Below are 24,414 nucleotides of genomic sequence, written 5' to 3'. Positions count from 1 at the left end.
GAACAACATGTACACAATTATGTTGCACTTAAATTGCAATATATTTGATTCTATCAATGCTGACAGAAAATAACGAGCAAGCTGTAATATCCTGTTTCGGTTTCGAATCGTTACCTCTGGGCTGCTGTATAGCTGCTGCTTTTCCCCTCGCTGAAATAAAGTCATTCTTTGTCTGGTCCCCGACTCGAGCAGTCCGGCTCTTCTTTTGCGGTGCTTCGCGCCAGGCCGTTAGGCCTCATCCCGTAGGTCCCGCGTCCGGCTGCCCCGTCAAAGCTACTACAAACTGGCGACGAGGTAAACCATTCTTCTGCTTACTACTTGCCTCTGCCGTTCTATTCCTGCTTCCAGCATGCAAGACGCGGAACTACGTCTGCTTCTCCACCAACCTCAACTCCTCCGCCTATGCTCTCAGTGCCCAGATGGTGTTTGCACCCTCCATGCCGCCTTTCCTTGCCCTACCCGGTACTCCTGCGGTACCGTGGCTCACGTGAAAGCGTTCTTTTTTCACGTTTCACCAGGCGACCGGAGGTGAGGCACTACAAGACGACAGGAAGAAAGCCATTTTACTAAGTAACTTAGGCTTCGAGGAGCAGCATCTCTACGACAACCTTGTGTTGCAAACAAACCTGACAACTACAACGTTCGAAGACAGCCTTCGCATCTTTGACCAGCATTACAAAAAAAAGCACCAATCCCCTGGTGCATCGTATTATCTTCAGGAAAAGGAAGCAACAACCTGGGGGAAACCTTCAGGAGTACGTCACCACATTGCAAAGGCTAGCGCCTGCTTGTGCGTTCGGCGCTTGGCACAAGTCTCTCCGCGACTTAATCTTGCAAGGCGTCGCATCAGCAAGAATATGAGAAAGGTTACTCTACAAGGGATTGTCCCTCACGCTCAAGAAAGCCAAAAAAATCGGATGAAGCGTGAAGCAAGTTGACAAGGAACTTCCAAGTCCAACAGCTCGTCTGTCCAGCGCGTCTCAACGCAATGCCAAGATGGTGGTCACCGCCACCCTTCTCCCTCGACCCGGCGGGTTCAAGATATCACTCAACGACATGACGGAAAGTCGCGACCTGGTGAGGCTGGCCAACATAGCGCACAACCTGAACTCCGCGAAGCCAGTCGAGACATCGCAGTTCATTGCTACCAATATGGTTCAGCTCATCACATTGCATCCGATCCAGGCTGTTCGGCCAAGCACGTCACTCGCCATGCATGCGGAAAAGTGGGATACTAAGCTTCAGTTTGCCGTTCGAGGAACCGAACGCATCAACAGTCCCCTGCTCGAATGCAGCTTGTTTCCACTACTGCCGATGCAGAATCAGCCAATCAGTCTGTGCTTACAATTCAAGCACCAAATTTCCGTCCAGCAACAATTTACGCAGAAGTCCTCATTCCGAATACTACACTCAAGTTGCTCGTGGATACAGGAGCTATGGTGTCGCTGATGAATAGCTCCCTGTACGAAGAACATTTCAAGGTTTTTCCCTTATCTCCTTCGAGTCTTTGACTCAAGAATTATTCTCAGCAAGAAATTTTGCATTCAGGCCATTTCTCCATGCTTGTCAAGTGCCGCAACAAGGCTGCAGTAGTGACATTTCACATCACAAATCAAGGCACTTCTCTTCTAGGCTTAGATGCCATTCAAGCTTTGGGCATTGACATTCAAGGGTCTTCGCTCACATGTCAACAAGTGTCAGGAGTTCCAGCCTACCCAAGCGTTCAGCTTTCGTCTCTTCCGCACAACGCTCCATCGGAGTTCGCCCATTTGTACTCAGGGCAATTGGGACTTGTAAAGGGCTTCATCCACAATGTTCGTCGTCGAGCTTCAGTGCAACCAGTCTCAGCGAAACTGCGTCCTCTACCTCTGGTTCTCCGTGAGCAATCTCCGCCGAACTGCAACGGCTGGAAGCAGCTGATATCGCCGAACGAGTCTCAGCGTCCGAGTGGATTTCTCCGCTCGTCGTGGTTCCAAAGAAAGACAATTCCATTCGACTTTGCATCGATCTTAGAGAACCCAACAAGGCTATAGTCATCGATGCCTTTCCACTACCGAGGGCTGACGAACTGTTACATCGACTCACTCATGCTACTGTCTTCATTCCTACTGGTACCCATTTTCCTGCTGCATCCACTTCATGACAACTGCCTGTTTCACCCCCGCGACTGGGTTCATCCCAGGCAGAAAGGTCTCCTGAACTTCCTTCCTACACTCCCTCCCACGACAGCTCCTGAAGGCACTCAGGATGCCGACACACATTCCAGTTCCTGTACGAGTAACAATTCCTCTGATCCCACTCTAAAACCAGAGCCAGTCCTCCGTAGGTCTACACGTCATAGACAACCTCCAGTACGGTTTAAGGATTATGTTTCCAAGTAGCTCTCTGCCTTGGTTTATTGTCTACATAGGTTTCAACCCTCCCATGTGAATTTGGCTCTTATGCCAAAAATGTCTTTCCTTTCACGCTTTGTTAGGTAAATAGTACACAAGTTGTATCCTTCAAAAGGGAGGATTTCTGGCAGCATAGAGGTGCAATACGCACGTCTCCAAGTTACTCTGCGTTTACTGTTATACTGCATGTCACTTGCAACCTAAACAGTGGATCCTAGTGGTAGGAACATCTTCAATTAAAAAAACAAAAAAGCTTGTCGAGTTTGTAGTATCCCCACACAAAGGATACCTCACATCTTTTGTACCTTACATTTCTTGCAGCGTAAACGTGCAGTACGCACATTATCACTACCGTACTGACCATCATACGAATTCGTCTTTTTATATGCCAAAAAGTCTCTTGCATATTACTTAGGTCCTGCAGTTTCATGCAGTGTAATGTGCCTTATGCACACAATCTTCAATCCATGGCAGCCACAGAGCTGTCTCAAGTCAAGCTCAGAGCGAGTGAGCCACCCATCAGTGTTGCCCAAGGGGACACACGGATGTTCGCATTGTCTGTTTCTTGTACTCGGTGAACTCTTATCATGTATGGCGTGTGTCTGCAAGCGTGCACCTCATCGCTGTACTCCCAAGGTGGGTACTCTTGAAAACTGCAGTGCAATTGTGTTCATGAACGTGTGTTCATTTTCAGTGTCTTTATGTGTATGCTTCTTTCTTTCAAATTGGGGAAGCCTAGACGTCTGCTTAGAATAAAAGAAAGCCTGTGATAGGCACATGTACCTGAATTTTCTACTGTATAAAGATGTCATCACCAGCACTTGTCTTACAGTGCTCACATGTGATCATCTCTAGTCAATTCATTTCAAGTTAAACAACATGGCATGTAGTGAGCAGCATTTCGACTGTGTTTATTTTTCCATTAGGCCAACACAAACTAAAATGTGTAGATGATACATGTACATAACTGATACTAGTAGAAAATCCTATTCATTCTATAATGATAAATGATAACATGTCCAGAACTTACACTGGAAAATCTTCATTGTGTATTGCTTACACTTCTGTGTTCTTCTGTAACTCATGACTTGCTTTTGTTGCGAGGAAGCGAATGGCGCATTTTTCTCTCAAGGGAGAGGTGATGTAATATCCTGTTTTGGTTTCGAATCGTTACCTCAGGGTGCCACTCAGCGACAAATGCTGTAAGTATACCTGCTGCATTTCCCCTCGCTGGAATAAAGTCATCCTTTGTTTGGTCCCCGACTCAAGCAGCCTGGCTCTTATTTTGCGGTGCTTTGCACCAGGCCGTTAGGCCTCATGCCATAGGTCCCGCATCCGGCCGCCCCATCGAAGCTACAACACAAGCCAGGCGAGCCTGCAATCGCTGAGGGGTGGCATAGGCCTAGCTTGCTGGCCACCGGATCCGGGCCAACAGCCCTTGAATTTCGGTCCACAGCCGAGCAAGGGCTCCCCCGCAAAGGTTTCTTGGTTTATCTTTAACTTTACTAGCGGTACTAGTAACAAGCATCCTACGACGGCTTGCGGCCCGTTACTACATCAGCCAGCAGAGAATTTTCGTCATGGTCACACTGCCTAGGCCATTAGGCCTAATTGGCGCTGCTTCATCAAGACGCCGGCAATTAAGTTACGGTTGGGTGCCAATTGACGCAGATACATTCACAGCAGCCGCGCGACACTCGGAAATTGCCTCACAAACGAAAGTGAGTACTCTGGATGCTAGCAATGTTGTTCCCGGTCGCAATCTTTGCGATATAGGGAACGGCAATCTCTTGTTACCGATGCCGTTTGTAGAGCCACATCGTTTGTTTTTCTTCTTTTGCAGCTTTGAGAAGCCCGGCACAAAACTAGCTTTGGATTTACATGACGGAAACGAAAGTGTCATGACGTGGTTGCATGCATTGGCGGGGATGGCAGATAAACAAGGGGATGGAAGGGTGGGGGGGGGGGGCACCTGACAATGAAACGGAGCGAATGGCACATGCACTTCCCTGTAGGCGTCTGCAACAACAGTCACGTGATATGCGGTCCTTTCTTCTTTAGCGCAAATTGGCCTTGCGAAAACCACCTGCCGTAAAGTTGAGATAGGCCTTCTGCATTTTAGAGAAAAACTGGAAAGCAACGCTTTCTATGCAATAAATAAATGATTGCCACAAAACACATGTACAGCATTAAACTAACAACGCCATTGGTATTCAATACAACCATCACAAATTCATTAGTTTCAGAGGAAACAAAGCACTCGATTCTATTCAACATAAATTTTATTGATAAAAAATATTTCCCAGACCTTCATATACTAGAACTGAGCTGTAATCAGCGCTGGTACACTAATTTGGTGTTCCCCTCAATAAGAGTAGACCGTACTGTATGTCTTGATTTCTATATGTATTTATGTTACTGATAGCTTGCTGATGCACGTGTAATGCGAAGATGTGGGTTCAGGCCCCACCTGCGGCCAGTGTGGGTTTATTGATCAGTTGCCTTCACCCCAAAAGATGACGTATACATGACGCCTGCGACAGAAAGGATGTTTCACATCCACCGTCAGGGCCGTGAGTGGTGGCGCTGGCTAACATTCTCAGGCTTAATTCTAGCTGATAAACATAAATACCTCAAAAAGTGGATTGGAAAATGCCGTCGCGGTAGCTCAATTCATAAGAATATGGCACGCGTAATGCGAAGACGTGGGTTCAAGGCCCACCTACACCCAGTTGTTTTTCATCCACTTTAATTTCCATTAATCATTTCTTTAGTTCAATTAATAAGTACAAGTAATTTCCCCTATACTGTCCTTGGTGTCTTTGTTTGTTGGCCTCTTATGATATGATAGCTTGCTAGATTCTTGTAATGCAATGCTAGGAGACTTCCAAGCATAAGCAGCGCCGTATTTTCTTTACCACAATTTCTAGGCATTCAATTTTATGAAACAGCTTCTGATATACGATTGAATATTTGGCTTTTTTTCCTGATTCGATTCGAAATCTACTATTCGGTATTCGCACACCATTACATTATATCCTTCTGAGACCCGAAGACAGCTCACAAAGATGATCCCTTTTCAAGTCAGTTCTTATTAACGACTGGTACATTATGAATGTGAAAATCTTATTTTTTTCTTCAAATATTATAGTTATGTCAACTGCAGCATCTCCATGCACATGGAGAAAGTAGCAGTCACCTCGTGTTAGTAGTTGTGGAAACTGCTTTTTTTTTGTTTTGTTCACAGAGAAAGACAGAGGTAAAACATCGCATGGTAGGTTGGCATGTTGACACTACATCCTGAAAATTCACGTCAACTTACGGTATTTGGAACGCACCTCTTGAGAGCTTTTCATTGTTTCTGACAACAGTGGTGAAGATTAAAATAGTGTCTATCCCTCAGTAGCTGACGGCAATATCACTAAACCACTTCCATGCAGTTTGGCATGAACATCCCAGATAAATATTATATTTACTTGTGTAAGGCCCAGGCTTTTTTTTTTTTAGGATTTCTTTTTGGGTAGGCTTTTCACAACTCCTGGCAGTTGACTATGAACACATTTATAGTGGGTGATCGATTTTTTTGGAGACAATGTCGCAAAATTGACCGAATAATTGAAAGGTTCATAAAAACAAACTGCAACAGTAAAACTGATTTTGCTGTTCTTCAGAGTAGCAGCACAGAAGAAAAAAAATTTGTTTACAAGCTTTTGGTCAGTGTTGTGCTTCATTAAAGGTTACTTGAAATTTCATGATGGCTAAGGTCACCAATGCGTTTGACATTTTCCCATGCACAGCCCGATGTGCATCACAGGTCATCGTGAAGTGCAGATACTATACAGATGGCCTTAACTCCATGACAGTGTCAGTTTAGGCTGTCTTAGTTTGTAACTTTGTTAGCTTTATGCCCACACGTGAGCTTATGCTGTTCCGTCCATAAGTGCTTACACAAACATGGTGGCGTTTGCAGAAGTTTCAAGCTGATCATTCGCGGACCCAGGCTCTACTTCTCGCATATGGCCATCAGCCTATACCATGCACATTATGTTACACACAATTGCAGATTTAGTCTACTGGTACAAATATTGCAAGGCAAAGCTTCCTGGTGGGTGCAGCGGTTTGCTGCATCTGCTCGCTCAGCCTTATCAGTGCCACCATGCCGATTTGTCGGAGTCAGCGGCCAAGGTTGCAGCATGGCAAGTTTGGCGCTGAGTGTGACATACAGCGATGAATAAAGGTGTTGTCGGCATTACAACTAACGCCATCTAGTAGCAGCTCGTGGAAATTAACCAGCACTCAGGTATGCACATGAAGCTTAGCGAAACTTTTTTCCAAATTTTCACACTCCCAAAGTGGGGGTGCAGGCCTTACACCAGGGAAATCCTTACACAAGTGAATACAGTATTTTGCATACTAACTTACGAGTTGAACTTGAAAGCAAAGGCAATGTGCAATACACTGTTCGAGGGGTCTCCGGAGATATACATAGGGCTAACTATATCATTTAGTTTGTCATTCTTAGAAAACGTTTTTTAACTACAATTAATGCAGCCTTTCATGCAAACTTTGTTCTTTTGCTTCACCACAGACAGAGCACAAGACAAGTTTCCCACCTAAAGTTTCCACAGTTGGCAGTTTCTTGATGATGGCCTTACGCTTTGCCATGCGCATCACTCCAAGGGCGAGGGTGACTGTGACCACAATAGGCAGACCTTCAGGGATAGCTGCCACGGCAAGGCTTCAACAAGAAAGATGAAGACACATATAAGAAAGCCCAAAGCAACAGCAGGCACAGCTGAATCCTACTAGTGTAAAACTCATTACCATAAACATTTTTACCATAAAATAGTCACCATGAGATCAGGAGAAAACTACAGATTGAACATGGATCCACATGACTACTTCCAAAAATCAGGCAGAACTGACCAATATTTTCTCTAAATTTTTCAATGAGTGTGCAGGATGAAGTTTTGCCCAGGCATAAGGCACTCAGCTGCATTCACATGAAAATTTTTGGTGGCACAAAAGCAGTCATACTGATCTGAAAAATAGTTGGGAGCATTGTGAGGCGTTCTGAAAGAATGTGAGCAGTGAAGCACACTTAGAAGGAACGTCGACAGTGACGTTTGTAGGGTTCTCCTCCCGTGCTCTTGGGACAAAGGAACAACAACACAGTAGTGCAAACAATCACAAGGGCATTTATTGCACCTTTCATAGATCAATGCCTGCTAGCCGAGTTGCTATCCCCAAAACATGCCAATGGGCGCGCGACAAATCTAGGAAGTCCGACTCACCACGACTGGATAGCGAGCGATTATGTTTGCCCCATGCTGGATCCCAATGCCTGGTCGTTCGCGTGTACGGCCACGCTAACGGTGGCGCGTTTGAACGAGGCCTCACGAGACAGTCTCGCAGACCATGGATCGGCACATGCGCGGAACGTCCACGCCGTTTGACGACCTCGAACCAAAGAGGAAGAGCCTTCTCCTTTCCGTGCACAAGTAACCTCGCCGTGAGGCGGCGTTAACAGCGCAACACTCGCCCCATCTCTCGTACTGTGCTTCAACCACACCGACCGCTGCAGGTCCCAGGCCACGCGGCGAAGCCGGATCACAGGAGACGGGAGCCACGCAGGAAAACAACATATTAGGGGACGCGTGAGAGTCACGCATCCCCACATCCCCCCTACCTTAAATCACTACATATTCCGGCGAAACATGTCACACGGTCTAACATCAATGCATGCTTCGCAAACAAGGTAGTACATGCAACAGTGGCAGCGCCGAGGAAATGTCCACACGCTGTCCATAACATGCGAGCCGACATTGTCCTTGGGTACACCGCTGGCGTCCACCGGTCAGAGCAGCAGCTCTGCAGAGTCGACAGCACGATTCCAGGCCAGGACTCCGGAACGCCGAAGTCGCTGCGCCGAACTGGCCACAGCATCAACCAGGGGTGACTCCAATCACGCTGCGTACACTCAACACACTCGGCAAACACTAAAGTAGTGCAAGGGAGAGGAATTCTGCATGCGCATCGCCCATGTGGTATGATGTTCAACTCGGCTAGCAAATGATCGGGCAGCTACTCGGATGTTAAGTTCATGTGAACGAAGCTCGCTTCCTTGAGTCGAACGAGTAATTTCAATTCGTGAGAGGCTAAATAGAATGAGGAAAGCAAAGTGCAACACCTCAACGCCACTGTCCACCAGGTTGTGTCCCTCCATGTGCACCAGGCAGCTTCGTAAAGCCTTATGCCTGAAGCGTCGCTACCCTGACAACAACCGGCATCCAAAAAAACAACACCCAAAATGGGCGCAGAACAGGCAGCCGCGAGGAGATGTCAGCTCTGTTAGGTGGTCCTACCCCACTCGGTGCACACAGCATCCGAGTTGACGGCGCCCACCGTCCCAGACGGTGTCGGAACGCCCGGTGCCAGGCCGCCCAGTGCCAAGCCGCAATACAAGTCAGCCCGTAGCGGCACTCGTGGCCCGCGGCCACCTGCCTCCCAGAGCCGCGACTTCATCAGAGTCAAAGAAATAGAAGAAGCTATTTACATAAGAAATTCGGACCACCCACGATGCTTCTGTACTCACTCGCTGCAGGCTTGCCAATGCTCCGCGGGCGCTAAGCCTCGCTCTCCCAGGATGCAGACCACGTGGCTCACATATTGACGAATGTCATTAAAAAAAAAAAAACACTTGCGAAAAGGCTTAGCATGTTGAAAAGTTCAAACACACTACAGGCACTGTCGCCTCGCTCAAGAAAGCACACTGCCGACGTGAGCGATCAAAATCCACTCTAGCCCTATGCTTCGGTTCGAAGGTCTCGACCGAAGCTAAACTGTTAAAACTATCGTCCGATGCCCCAAGAGCCCCACGTTGGGCAGCCAGATGTGGGATTCTCACACCCGTGCTATTGGGACAAAGGAACAACAACACAGTAGTGCAAACAATCACAAGGGCATTTATTGCACCGTTCATAGATCAATGCCTGCTAGCCGAGTTGCTATCCACAAAACATGCCGATGGGCGCACGACAAATCGTGGAAGTCCGACTCACCGCGACCGGATAGCGAGCTAATATGTTCGCCCCATGCTGGATCCCAACGCCTGGTCGTTTGCGCGTGAGGTCATGCGAACGGTGGCGCATTCGCGCGAGGCCTCACGAGACGGTCTCGCAGAAGCATGGATCGGGGCACACGCGGAACGACCGCTGCGCTTGCCGACCTGCCGCCAAAGAGGAAGAGCCTTCTCCTTTACGCACCCAAGTAACCCCGCCGTGAGGCGGCGTTAGCAGCGGAACACTCGCACCATCTCTCGTACTGTGCTTCAACCACACTGACCACCACGGGCCCCAGGCTACGCGACGAAGCCGGATCACAGGAGACGGGAGCCATGCGGGAAAACAACATATCAGGGGACGCGCGAGAGTCGCGCATCCCCACACGTTGGCTCCCCCTTCCTTGATAGTAGTCTAGTGATGCTAAACATGCATTCTGCAATAGCTGTGCATACTGCTAAAGAGTCGTATTCCAGTACAAATTTCAAGTTAGGTAGATGAAACGTGCATGGCACCATTACCTTGCACAGTGATAAACACTCCTATCCCAACATAAATGTCCATTACACGTAATGTGGATAAAAAAGCAGATGCACATCTTGACATTACATTACAACCTTGACATTAAAAACACACTAAAAGCAGGGCGGTTGTTAGAAGCTTTTAGCTGGTAATATGAATGAGAAAACTGTTGGATTTTTGTGCTCTGACCTAAAAGGAATGGACGCTAACCCCTATATACCTTCCTAACGAGAGCTCCCAGAGCATCGCCATAATGCCTTCTGGACTGTAAAGCTGCGTAAGACCCCATTTAAAAGCACTGCAGAGTCAGCAGTATGCGAGCTTTGAACATGCACACAACACTTTACATGCAGGGTGCTCTCTGTCCCGAAGTAATGGTTTATACTGCAGTCTAACAAAGAGCATTATTTCTATAAGGTGGTGGAAAAGTTGCTAAGAATGATGGATTCTATGTGAGCTGGAAATCCCGAGATGTCTGCTCAGTACCTATTATCCGAGTGCAGTCTCCCGATTTCACGTCATCACCAAAAGGCAGGTAATTGCCATAAAGAAAGATGAAATGCCAGAAAGAAAATTAATGCTTTGGCAGAAATTTTAGTGCATGGATTTTTGTGAATTACTGACTGAGAATTAGAAGTACTGTTGCAGTTTATGTCCTGGTAAGCTGCTCTTTACTGCGCAAGAGTTCAACTATGGCATGATAAAAATTCGACAGAGACACTTAAGACTGCTTACATGTGAGAATGCGAAAGCATTATAGTCCCTTTGGTGAAATGCCTTTTTCCACGTGTTCCTTGTCCACGCAAGCTTTCACCTGTATTCTAACTGCGCCTCAGTTAGGCCAAATAAAAACGCGCTCGCTTTCCCGTGTGCAATGATGCGCACACTAGTCACACCTTCAGTCAACCAGAACCGTAGAGCCACTATGGCGTTAGGGAAGTGTATGCACCCTAGAGGCTTGGGTTCAATTGGCACCCAGACCAAAATTTACCAAATTTTCTTTTCAAAGGCATTAATTTACTTTGTTTACAGAAACCTGCCTGACAAACTTGATGTCAATCGGAGCATTTTTTATGTGTTCTTGCTCTCTGTAGCATCGGGCATTTTTGGTGCCTTTCGGTCACGCCGACGAATTTTCCCGTAATGGGGCATATAATGCTTTCGCATTAATAACTATGCACAGTGTCAAAACCTTACTTCATGCTCAGGTGACCATTATGGCACACACTGGAATCAACAAAATAGCAAGTGCAACTTCCAACTGACCTGACACCAATGTTGAACATTTCAAGCAGGGGCCTGCCCTGGATCCAGCCCAGAAGCATGATGAGACCGATAATACCAAATGAATATAATGACAGCTGTTTGCCTAAGCTGTCCATACTCCTTTGTAGTGGTGTTTTCGGTGCCTGACAACAAAAATAATAAATCAGATACAGTCTAAATAAAGCACAATGCCTGTAATGCTAGCATGTAAATATAGTGCCATATTTATCTGAATCTAGGCCAGCCTCAATTCCAGGCAGACTCCCGAAATTTGGAAGGTTAGAAAAAGAAAAGGGGGGGGGGGGAGAAAAAAAAAAAAGAACTTCATTTGAATGTAAGCCAAATGAAAAACGGGCATTTGACTGCAAGAAGAATCACAATGTTGCACTTTTGGAATGCTCACATTATCAGACTGGCCAAAATTTCATCCCTTGTTGCCGTGACCCAGTTCACTACCAGGCCAAGTGAAGTAGACATGGCAAGGGCATGTCAAAGCAGACAGGCACCTGACGGTCTCCTGAGTGATGCCTCAAACATTTACGATTGCTTTCGTATCCACCTGCTTCATCTCCGTCGTCACAGACATTACCACTGCTCTTCACATCCTGACAAAATCAGCAACATCTTTTTCTACCTTATCGTATCAACCTTTCAACAGACGGCAGTATCTGGCAGTTACAACCACACCGTGTCCTCGGATCTAAGCTAACCCCCGGTCTTTGTTCATTCTTTTTTTTAACTATTAGCTTACATTCAAGTAAATACAGTAAAATGATGTCAAAGGAAATAATTGTTTTAAGTAGCCATCAATAAACAAATTAAAAATTTATTAATGCTAGAAAGAATACAGTAAAACTTCGTTAATTCAGATCTCATGGGACCAAGAATAATGTTCGAATTATCGAGGCATCAGGAAAACAATAATGAAATGCTTACTACATAAATGCTTTTATTTACTGAGCAAATCCTGTTCCTATTTGGCACAAAAGTAATGCGGAAGCTGCACTTCTTGTCACTGTGACTGATTGGCTCTTGCAGCGGCGAAGGCCACGTGACTTCCTTCGCAGCACGGCCGCGGCGTGCGCCTTCATTTGAGACATGCTTTTCACTACCGTGCGCACATCCCGATTTTTTTTTTTCCGCTAGTGAGCTGGACGCGAACTGACAGTCCGTTCAATGCGATATAGCCGGTGCGCTTAATCCTCGACGGTTTTGCACAGAGTCAAGACGAAATGACCGTTTGCTGACTACTGTGGACGAAACCACGATCGCTGTTGATGTGATCATGGATGGCGACTACGCAGTTATGAAGTCATACGGCTGACACGCCCACTGAGTCAAAACGAAACTGCTGTTCTCTGCAACCGCTGCGGACGAAAGCGCAGCCACTATTGACGCAATCTTGGACGGCGATCTTGCAGTTCTAAAGGTACACAAGCCAAGGCATGCACTGATTCAAGATGGCAATAGGCGCAAAGAGGCACGAAGCGTTCCGGCGTTGTTGGCATTCCCGTAGGATTTCCGCTGATGACTATGGTGATGCAGACTGCACCACTTCGTTTCAGTTGGACGCTAGCGCCGTTCTTGTTCTTTTGTGTCGCATCTTTGCAGCACTCCGGGCTCGCCGAGGTCCAAGTTGTCCAAATCAACCGATGTGCAGCCAAATACAACTGAATTAACAAGAGTTTGATTGTATTAAATAATGCATTTGTATTAGCTGATTTTTCCTTATTAACGAGGGTCGTAGTAACAAGGTTTTACTGTATAGTGTGTCATTGAAAAAATCTTAAACCATGCACCATTTGAGTGGAGTCAGTACTTATAATTTCAAGTGGTAACACATTGTTATGTGCGAAACGCTTGCTTAAGAATACAAGGCAGATCAATTGAGTCGGTTGGAGTTTTTTGGGACTGTTACAGAGGCAGCCAGCTGAATGTCATCTTCCTTCTCTACTCTCCGTCTTTATAGTCTGTTACGAGAGCTAGTGATATTTCCCCGTTGGCAGACGAAGCCCACACGCCAAGTCAGTCAGTTGCTCATAGTTTGTAAAGATTCAGGGGGGCAACGTGCATGACATTGGTTTTGGCCGAGTGTTGTCCACTGTTTGTGAGGTGTGCAATTCAATACAGTGCAGACCACTTATAACGTAACCGCTTTTAGCGCGGGACCGGTTATAGCGTGGTTTTTTTTACCACCGATATATATCCCAGATAACTCAATGTATAGGCGGACCGTTTATTGCGTAGGTGCGTGAAGCAGAATACCGGTTATAGCGCAGTTCCTTTAAGCGCGTGACCATGAAATCGGTGCATGGAGCACGGCCTTTTCTCGGAGGCGTTGAGCATGGCCCGCACAGCCGCACGGTTGCCGGGCGTGTAAACGCAGTGAAGGGGGAGCGTGGGCGCGCACGTGGAGACCAGCTGCGAAAAGTGAAACAAGAAGGATGAGAAGGGCAGGAGACTTTAGAGGCAGGAGGGCGAGTGATTTCGTCACTATAGCAGCGTCCAATCAGGGTGCGCGATGCGCGGAGTGCGGGGTAGAAGAGATAGTGACGACAGCGCACTCATATTTTTTTTTTTTTCAGTTTCTTTGTCGCATTTGGTGTGTGCACGTCGTGATCTCATCGTGTCGTAGTTGTCCTCTGTGCATGTGTGTTGTCGGGCTTTTGTCACCATGGCGTTGGCGGAGCCTTCAAGCGGTGTGAGAAAGAGGCATGCCTTAACGCTGGAGAATGCGTTATAAGGGACATAGAAAGTGGGCTGAAGAAGGCGTCAGTGGCAGCCAAATGCAGCGTTTCCGACACAGCCGTGTCAACTATATACAAGAACAATGACAAATTGCGGCAGCAGCTGCAGCAAGATTCGTCTTCCCTGTCACGGAAGAGAATACGTACGTCGAAGTACGAAGACGTGGACGCAGCGCTCTTCAGATAGTTCCGTGAAGTTAGGACTCAGAGCATACCAGTGAGTGGCCCCATGCTCCAACAAAAAGCGAAGTCCCATGGTGCTCTTTTAGGCCACGACGACTTCAACCCACTTAATGAATGGATCCAGCGATTCAAGGATCGCCATGGCATCAGCCGCAAAGTGGTGTGTGGTGAAAGCGGTGATGTCAACGACGAGTTCATCGAAATCTGGCTTCGCTTAAATTTGGAAACCATGCTGTCCACGTATACGGACAGAGACGTATACAATGCCGACGAAGCAGGCGTATTTTACAACCTTCTGCCCAACCGCACTTTGGCGCTGAGAGGCGAAGCCTGCTCTGGCCGCAAGGCCTCAAAAGAGCATACAACTGTGTTCTGCGCTAACATGGATGGAAGCGACAAGCGTCATCTGTATGTCATTGGAAAATAGGCAAGGCCGCGTTGCTTTAAAAAGCGAGAGTGCCTGCCAGTGACATACAAATCCAGCAAAAAGGCTTGGATGACGCAAGACATGTTTACAAACTGGCTTTGCAAGTTCAATGAAGACATGGTGGCAGAGAAGCGACAGATCGTGCTCATTCTCGACAATTGCACAGCCCACAACATCAAGCCAAAGTTGTCTGCAGTCAAGTTTAAAGTTTCTACCTCCCAACACGACTAAAAATGTCAGCTGTTCGACCAGGGTGTCATCGCAACCGTAAGGGCACTTTACAAAAAACGCATCAGTGAAAGAGTTTTGCTGTTTTGCTGCGCATGCAGCAGCAGCCTCTTAAAAGTTAATTTAAGGGGTGCGATTGATATGATTGCCGCTTCGTGGTGGCAGGCAAAAGCCACTACAATAAGCAAGTGCTTCAACAAAGCAGGCTTTGCACGCAATGCAGAGGCTCTTGACGCCAATGAGCCGAGAGACAATGTTGCCAATAAGACGGTGAACACCGACGGTGTGTGGTCCGGCCTCGTTGAAAGCAAGTTCGTTTCTGCCACATGCACCTTCCAAGAATATGTCGGTGCCGGTGAGTCAGAGCTTCCTGTCTGTGAGGAAGCGTGCACGGATGATGCAATCATCGCGGCGGTAACAGAGAGCTTGCAATCAAAGACGAGTCGGACGACGATGTCGACTCGGCACCAGACCCAGATGTCCGGTGCAAAGACACTTTGGAATACCTCAGCAAAGTGAAGATGTACTGCGCAAAGAACAGTTTGCGCTTCAGTGCTTCAGTAAGAAAGTGCTTCAGTGCTTAAGCCTTATAGAGGACGAAATTGTTCGAAGCGCTGTTAAAAAAAATCTCCAGACGAAAATAACAGCGTTCTTCCACTGATGTCGCACTTGTCAGGAGAACTTGGTTTCTGTGCTGTGTTGCGATTGTGTTGCATCTGTGTGTGAGTGAAATATGTAATAAATTGTGTTTGAAGGGTGGGTGGTCCGTTTGACATAGGCAAAAGCCGAAAAAAAGCATGCTTTGGTAATAACGCGGCACCGCTTATAGCACAGATTTTTACAACTCCCGCAACTTACATTATAAGCGGTCTACACTGTAGTTTACCTCGTTGAGGCGTTAAGTATAACATAGGGCCCAACATAGTGGGCAGGCACGTACCCAGGATTTTTTTTCGGAGGGGGGGGGGGGGCCATCTAAGGTAACTTTTCTATGCAAATGAAGGGGGGTATCCTTACTAGTACAAATGTAAATAATGCCCGCCATTTGCCATAAAGACCCGTAAACCCGCAAAAGAGAAATTAAATAAGGTGTATCTCACAGGTAGTACACCTGTGAGATGCACCTCTTTTTACTTGGCAAACAAGGAACGACATCGAATGGGCTCGCGCAGGAAAGAAGCGCAGGAAGAATACTGCCAAGAACGAGTAACCAAAGGAAAGTGCAAAATAAAGATTTCTATCATCATCATCATCAGCCTATTTTATGTCCACTGCAGGCCGAAGGCCTCTCCTTATAAGTGAATCTCATAAATGAATCTCAATAAATATTTTATTAAAAAGCAAAGCACAACTGCACAAAAGACTGCAGCTGTGACCTGCAGAGAAGCTTATAAGCAAACACCTGCTGATGAGATCATTTGATAAGGCTATTTATTCAAGTAACAAATTCCGAACTATGGCCATATATGTAGCTGCACAAGCATCTGCACTCGCAGGCCTCATTGCTTTGGCTCTGTGAGGAACTACTGAGATAAAGTATATGTATGTTACTTAACTCTTTCCGTACCCTGCCCATTGAGCATCGTTAGCTCACTAACGGTGGTTTGAAATGCCGGTTTCAAGACTTTCCGAGCCGCCCACAGAGACACTGCACTATCGGACATGAAGGAGGAGAACTATTCTTTTGTTTTCTAAACAGTTTGCTTTTTCCCCACAAGGCATTAATTTTTTAATGCACTCCGAAGTTTTGTGGCCGTCAAAGTAGAAAGCAAAAATGGCCGCCTCGGGGAGCAACATGCGCGCTTCTAAAGATCATAGATCTCGTGATTCTGCTGCATTTGCGGCTCATTTTATCGGTGGATCGGACAGCAGCGAGTTTGAGGATGCTGTCTTTTCATTGGACTTTGACTCTGAGAGCGACGACGACGCAAGCCAGCCCGGAATATTGGCTGCAGCCCGGCACACCAAACTGTAGTGCTCACACTTAAATTTTTCTAGCGGAAAAGCTATTGAATGAAAAATTTTAATTTTTGGGGGGGATATAATGCCTGTTAGACAGCAATACATTTTGTATATTTCATAATTATTGTTCTATTTTTTTAGTAGATACAAGCGTGTCTTTACAAACTTTGTTGCAATTTTATCCCACAATCTCGATTTTGGCAATTTATATCTCTTTTATGACATGTAGTTAATAAAGCTTTTATGTGTGAAAAGTGCACTCATCCATTTTTTTTTTTTGTTTATGTATTACATAAAATATTGAGTGCAGTAGCTCCTTCAGAAAAAAAATATCTGGCGTAGTTAGAAAGGAAATTATTGTCTATGCATAAAGCACAGCCACTATATGTGCTTTGTCTGTTCTCTTGTTTGCTGCCAAGTAGAGTTTGTAGGTCTCGCCCAAATCCACTGGCAAATTTTTGTTTGCAACATGACCATCATGCAAATGCACACGGATGAAGTCCACAAGGTGGGAACAGCTTTCCGAAAGATAAAGGTGGCTTTACTTTCATTCACATGAAGGTTCACTTCCTGCCTCCCACCATCATATCTCAAAATAGAGTTGACAGTCATTAAGTTTGAGCTACTTCTCCGGCGGTACAGTGCAGTCAGGTTAGGCCACCTATTTCTTTACAATTACTTGGCTATTTTGAGAAAACAAGGCTAGACTCATAAGAGTGAATCTCTGTGTGAATAAAATGAAGTCTGAAAAACTATTATAAAATTATGGAGCACAATTTTGTAAAGTGCAAAGCAAGCTAAATTCACTAGCATAACTTTGCGTCTCACCTCTTCAGCTTGCATCATCTTGAATATGTCTCCAAACTCAGATTTTTCTCCAGTGTTTATTACAATCCCCTGAAAGGTTGTAATAAAAAAAGAAAAGTATTTAGGCATTGTACAGGGTACTTCAGCTAACTTCGGCCAAGACTTCTACAAAAATGTGGCTGACGCAGTAGTGTTCACGGCTCTCTTCGGCAACTCATTTTTTATGATGAAACTGACAAACAGAAAGATCTTATTTTTAGCTAACTTTCAAATGACTTATTTCAGCACAAAGCATTTAATGAAGAAGCTGTAGAATGTATTGAGAAAGATCAGATTAATTCGTTTCCATGAATGGCTGTTAGGGATTTTACTTTTCATAGCTCCAAGAAAAGAGCGTGAGATCGAAAAAAGTACCATGTGACTAAGTGCTTGCACACAGCAACTTTATTACCCTCAAGCATGCTACTAATGAATCACCGTTGTTGCATACAGCATGGCGGATGAATATGCCATTAGTGACAGCAATGGATCAAAGAGCATGTTGTTGGTCAATAGTTTTATCAATAGCGTGAAGATCGACACCCTTTAATCTACAACTAAACAGCGGCACATCTCACACTAATGCTATATTTTGGGGTGTTAATGGAAGTCGTCGTGTTGTCAGCAGCACTGTCTCCTTGTCTCTCTCAGCAGTCACCTTTGGGCCTAGCCCTGCTAGACCTAAACAAATAGAATTGAGATAACTTGCCTGATAAAGTGATGTGGCCATGCTAGGTGACTTAGAAGCGTTTGGGTGCAAGCTAATTGGTACGGGTCATTAATTTTAAACAGCACCAAAAAACACATGGACAAGAAAGAGCACAGGACCAGGAACAGCGCTGGTCCTGTGCTCTTCCTTGTTCATGTGTTTTTTGACGCTGTTCAACATGAATGCCAGCTGAGATTGTGATTAAACGTGCACGGAAACTTATTGACTATGCCAGTGTTTTTGCCACTGACAGAATACACAAGTGCAAGCAGGATGCAACAATGGCGGTCATGCATCTACATAATAGTGGAAGTTTTAAAAATTACTGTGATTGCTTACAGCTTATTGATAGATTCAACGTGCGTGTAACACAGATTGTTAATTCGGAACTAGCTTGAGGATGTGCTTATGTCACTGCATACAAGTGCTTAGTAATATGGTACAATTTCAGATTTTGTGCTCTTTCTTTGGAGCTAGGAAAAATTTTACCCACAAATATTTTTGCAGAAACACTTTGATTGCATCTTTCTCAATATGCTATGCAACTTTTTTCATGAGCATCATGCCTTAGATGCTTTAAATTTTAGGTGATTTATCAAGTCACATGAAGAACACAAGGCCAAAGTGAAACCAGAGCCCCCCAAAATATCACTGCCTGACTACTTGCATGGTAAAAACCCGGGCAGTTCTAACATGACAGAAAATCATAGGAGTACGGAAAAAGAAAAAGAGGCAATGCTAACCCTGCCATTGCCATAACGAACAAGTGTGCCCATAAAGGCCAGGTTGAGCTTCGAGGCAATGCCATTGCCTGCTTTCTCCAGTGGTGCAGTCACCTTGGCAGCTGGTTCAGTTTCACCTGTGAAACTGCTCTCATCAATCATTAGGTCAACAGCCTGCACAGAATTGCAACAAAGCACTTAAATTATGGTTCTGTTATGCCATCTCAGAGATAATTGAAACAAACTGTCACATGTAGCTTGCCGGGCATGTAACTCGTGCACAGATTTCACTGTCTGCAAAGCTTACAAGCATTCCCTCAAATTCATGCAGAAGATCAGAAGTGCTTTACGAAGGATCTCCAAAGCTTCACATATGCAAAAGATCACAAGATAGAGCATCAAAAAATAAATGAAACTGAAGTTACGCAGCCTTGCACGCAAAGCACCTGCATAGTGGAGCAAATATTTTGCATAATAAATGCAACATTAAGATAGACGGTTTCTATATTAATATACTGAAGCAGTCCGGCTCAAGTTGTCAACAATCTGTGGATTTAAATGGCAGCAGGTGCCTTTTGCAACATGCTCACTGCATGTACCACCAAAAAGGTCAAGACAACAATAGTGTCTGAACACAAGAAATGTTACCAACAATATTCTGTTCTATTACTCCAATTCTCACACTTACACATTCCTCACAAATTACAATTCCCACACATTACTCACACTGAATAGTCTGATGTCAGCTGGCACACGATCTCCAACATTAAGAATAACAATATCACCAGGCACGAGATTCTTTGCAAGAAATGTTTCTGCTTGGCCACCTCTTAGGCTGCAAAAGTAGAAAGAATATATATTGCACTATTCACTTAAAACAAACCATAAAAGCTGCAAGTATTAATACTTGTTACAAATACTATACCTACTAGGTGTTCATATCATGAGAAGCCAACAAAGGCACCAAGGAATACATAAGAGAAATTACTTGTACTTACTTATTGAATTTTTAAAAAAAATTAAATTATGGGGTCTTACGTGCGAAAACTACTTTCAGATTATGAGGCACGCCGTAGTGGAGGACTCCGGAAATTTCGACCATCTGGGGTTCTTTAACGTGCACTTAAATCTAAGTACACAGGTGTTTTTGCTTTTCGCATTTCGCCCCCATCGAAATGCGGCCGCCGTGGCCGGGATTCGATCCCACGACCTCGTGCTCAGCAGCCCAACACCATAGCCACTGAGCAACCATGGCGGGTACTAACTGAATTAAAGAAAATGATAGATTAATGGAAATGAAAGTGGATGAAAAAAAAAACAACTTGCCCCAGGTGGGAAATGCTCCCACGTCTTCGCATTATGCAGGTGATGTGAAGACGTGGGATCAAGAGCATCGCAGGCGTAATGCGAAGACATGGGATCGTTCCCCACCTGCGGCAAGTTGTTTTTGCATTCACTTTCATTGCCACTAATTTATCACTTCTTTAGTTCAATTAGTAAGTACAAGTAATTTACCCTATGTTGTCGTTGGTGTCTTTGTTTCTTGCCTTCTTATGATATGATTAATAAAAATCAGGCCCCTTGGTTAATCCCTTTTCTTCGCCTTTACCTACCAGGTGTTGTTTTGTTTAAAGTTTTAGAGATCAACACTAAATCAGTTTAGATTGGTATGCTTTAAAAACCCCACTTCCATTCATTTGGTGGAACAAGGTTACTACAGATGGAAGACGTTATAATGAAGTCACATCCAACATGAAAATACCTTCATCATATCCAATATTCGTTGCAAGCATACATGCTGATAACAGGGGAAAGAAATCCACAATGAGGTCTATGTGAAATAAACGTAAGTGCAATGCCTCTGACGGGTCAGCAAAATGTCTCTGGCAGGTTTTGATGAGCTGTTGGCCAACCAAAACCATGCCGATAAGCGGCCCATGCCGATAAGCGGCCCGGAAAAAATAAATTGCATGCGCTTTGCATCGTCACTAATATGCAACTGTAAAATCAGCATGATCCCATGGGACCTGCATGTTGGCTTGCTAGCAGGCTGTGGATCGTGAAGCTGCTGGCCAATTATCAAGACAATGACACTTAAAGACAATGGACCATAAAGAAACATGGGTTTGTACATTTACAAGGCGTTCGAATGTACTGTTGTGGTACACGATCCAGATGCTGCAATGTAATTATTGCTTTCCCATGCTTTCTATTCAACAAGAATTGCCACTGAATTTTCTCCTGTAAATAATAAATAATGAATATTGCATCAGATGGTTATATTAGCTAATTACCTAATTAGAATACTGATTAGCAGTGAACAACAATACACCGGTATTATCAGCATAGGTTTCATTATATTTAAGAGAAGGCCAATGTTAGTTGGGACACTATGTACTTGCACGTTAAAATCTAAGCATGTTTAGGTACACCCACAAAAATGTTCCTGTTCACCCCCTTTCAGTTACCACAGAATTTGCTTCTTTAATAAAGGGAACAAATAATGGGCTACACTGAGGTGAATCATCCTGTATTAAAGTCAGCACTTCATAATATAAGAATAGTACCTAAAATTACTAAAAATTGACCCTCTTTGCCACAGTAGGGAACATTATAATGCAATCCACTGTCAGCTGTAAGAAAGACATACGGATGTATTAAATATAAACTCACCAATGGCATGTTGGGGGTACTAATTTATTCAACTCTTCGAGCGATTTTTCTGAACGATATTCCTGCATTGGAAAATAATAAGACAGATATACGCAATATGCTCAAGCCCACTGAGAAAAACATCCATTCTTTATTTTTATTACTACAAGACTTCTAAGTTCTCTGACAAAGGTTGAAGCAAATAAACAAGCAAAAGAACACTCGTAATGCTAAAAAATACTATGCAAAAATAAACAGTCACACTGATTTATATTTCTTTTTAACACACACAAAATAAGAAACCTACAATTTCTAAGATATTGCTGCTTGAGGCTAGCAGGTGATGTTTTTCTCCAGTGCAACATTAGAAGTAATTAACAACAATTTATAAGTATAACAGAAGCCTAGAGATTAACAAAGGGTAGAGAATTGTATTTACAATCACAGTTAGTGTTAACAATCGTGAAACTAGAAGGCAAATGCTACATTGAAAAGATGATTGAAATTTTGAGACATGCACAAAGAAAAATATTTGCTGCCGTAATAATGTCAATATGACTGACGAAATGCAATGTCTTGGCACATTTTTAAAGCTCATAATTATAGGTGCATGCAAACAGATCCCTCTAATATAAGGCATCATTAGGTCACGGAGCATAAGTATAGTGTAGCCCACTGCTAAGGAGAACACGCGATTACATGGCACGAGCACATTTCTCTGTGGCAAGCCTGGAAACAGTCGGCCCTGCAGCAAACCACTCCCAGCAGGCGGTGCTTGTTTCTCCCAAAGCAGTGTATTGACACTGCCTCTGCTGCTGCACCCGCAACTATGGTGTTCCCACAGTGCGAGTTACTAAAGGCTGGTATATTGGATTTGTGGCAGATGTGCATCTGAAGCTAGATTTACAACTTTAGAATACTTATCTGATTTTATTTACCCTGTGATTGCTTCAGTCTCAGTTTATTTGTCCCGCTTATTCACTGGAGCGGGAGCAGAAGCTAATGGTTATACAGCCTGATGAAGGCCTCTGCTCCTAATGCACTTGAACACATAGGTGGACGAGCAGAAGCATGTAATAATGATATAGTGATCAAAAATCATCAAGCAAGTACACTGAAAAAAAAAAAAAATATATATATATATATATATATATATATATATATATATATATATATATATATATATATATATATATATATATATATATATATATATATATATATATATATAACCTATGTATGCAAAAATAAAACAGCTTGTTTTAAATCTTTGTGTTGTAAAGACTTCACTCAGCTTTATAATAAATTACTTTGCCTTATGTTACTATTCTTGTCAGTTAACACAGCTTTTCAAGTAAGTTTGTGCATGTGCAGGGTTGGTTACTGTTAGGGTTGGTTGGGGTCGATTATGTATGATGTCCAAAGCAGCACAAGGACTACAAGAGATGCCATAGTGTAATGCAGACCATGCAGGTTAACCAAGCATGGGACACAAAAGCCTTTGCATTCTGTGCCTGGACCCCTGAATGCGACCCTCGACCTCTTGCTCAGCAGTAGAACACTATAATACATCACCACTTCATTCATGTTCAAGCACTGACAGTACTTTAAATTGAACATGATTTGCAGGCTAATCTTTCAGTAATAGATGTCTGGCTAGAGTGTCATATTGATCACTTTTGATCACTTTTTGAATACTGATAAGCTTTAGCTGGCAAAAGTGTGACAGTGATGGCACATGTAATACCCAAAAATGGCAGCTGGTAATACTACGAATTTAGCAAATACACTGCGACCATGGACATTGCTGATAGACAACATGCGAGAAAGGATTACAGGTCTAAGGTGAAGTCAATCACCACCAAGATTGAACTCGCTATATATGGATACCATCTAATTATCACTCGAACCATCTACCTTTCGTTTAGAAGCATAGTAATTGACTGCCATAATACAATGATAAAGGCAATGATTATTCCCATCTTAAATTACCAATATCTTAGCTTGGTCACACATTATTAAAGTTACCACTGCTCATATGAAGAATTAATATGCCCAGTAGCTCCAACCACTGGCTTTTATTTATTCCGTATATCAGAGTATTTGCCAAATGAAGAATGAAGCTGTAAAGTTCTGTATTAACATGCATTAAAAATTGAGGTTATTCCTCATCTATTATTTCACATAGGTCCATTGTACACAACAGGTATAAGGCAAAAGCCATAAATGTATATGCAAAGTTAGTTTTTAACTAGCTTAAGGCTAGTTTCTCTTGCTCTCCAGCCTTAGTACACAATATACAATCGGGAACTCACCTGAACAAAGGCAACTGTCACCACAATAATGATAGCCTATAGGAAAGAGAACAAAATGTAACTTTACTATCTGAGCATACTCAAAAGATATAATATGAAAAAATAATAACAAAAAGGGATAAATAGAAGATGAAAAAAAAGAGCCATGCCAGTTTGATTTTAGACATCACACAGCCCTTATCCTAAATTAACCTTAAGGGTTGTACGACCCATCTTACAACTACAATTTGGTTAACTTCAGTTTATCATGCATACGGTTACAGGAAGCACAGAAACACTGTTTCACTTAGCAGCATATTTTGATGGACTGTGTGCAAATGACAAAATAGTTACAGACACATGCAAATGTCAGAAAATGCTCCCATTAGCACATTCCAGTGA

The 24,414-nt window shown here is 44.0% G+C and overlaps 1 protein-coding gene across 3 annotated transcripts in view; it reads right to left on the bottom strand.

Moving 5' to 3' along the window:
* Positions 1-24,414, bottom strand: part of SPoCk (secretory pathway calcium atpase) — a 131,594-nt gene that overhangs the window by 99,805 nt on the left and 7,375 nt on the right. For all 3 annotated transcript variants that reach the window (XR_012829881.1, XM_075700922.1, XM_075700918.1), the window contains exons 4-10: positions 24,034-24,069; positions 21,740-21,801; positions 19,793-19,901; positions 19,088-19,240; positions 17,618-17,686; positions 11,243-11,385; positions 7,007-7,131 (exon numbers count right to left, since the gene is read on the bottom strand). Coding sequence is in view for 2 of the 3 variants with exons in the window: in XM_075700922.1 (XP_075557037.1) it covers positions 7,007-7,131; positions 11,243-11,385; positions 17,618-17,686; positions 19,088-19,240; positions 19,793-19,901; positions 21,740-21,801; positions 24,034-24,069 (697 nt within the window). In the remaining variant the exon portion in view is untranslated. The remainder of the gene's footprint in view (positions 1-7,006; positions 7,132-11,242; positions 11,386-17,617; positions 17,687-19,087; positions 19,241-19,792; positions 19,902-21,739; positions 21,802-24,033; positions 24,070-24,414) is intronic.

This window comes from Dermacentor variabilis, chromosome 1 (genome assembly GCF_050947875.1).
Source record: "Dermacentor variabilis isolate Ectoservices chromosome 1, ASM5094787v1, whole genome shotgun sequence".
In the NCBI taxonomy this organism is placed as follows: Eukaryota; Metazoa; Arthropoda; class Arachnida; order Ixodida; family Ixodidae; genus Dermacentor; species Dermacentor variabilis.
This window is presented reverse-complemented; position numbering and strand designations above follow the sequence as displayed.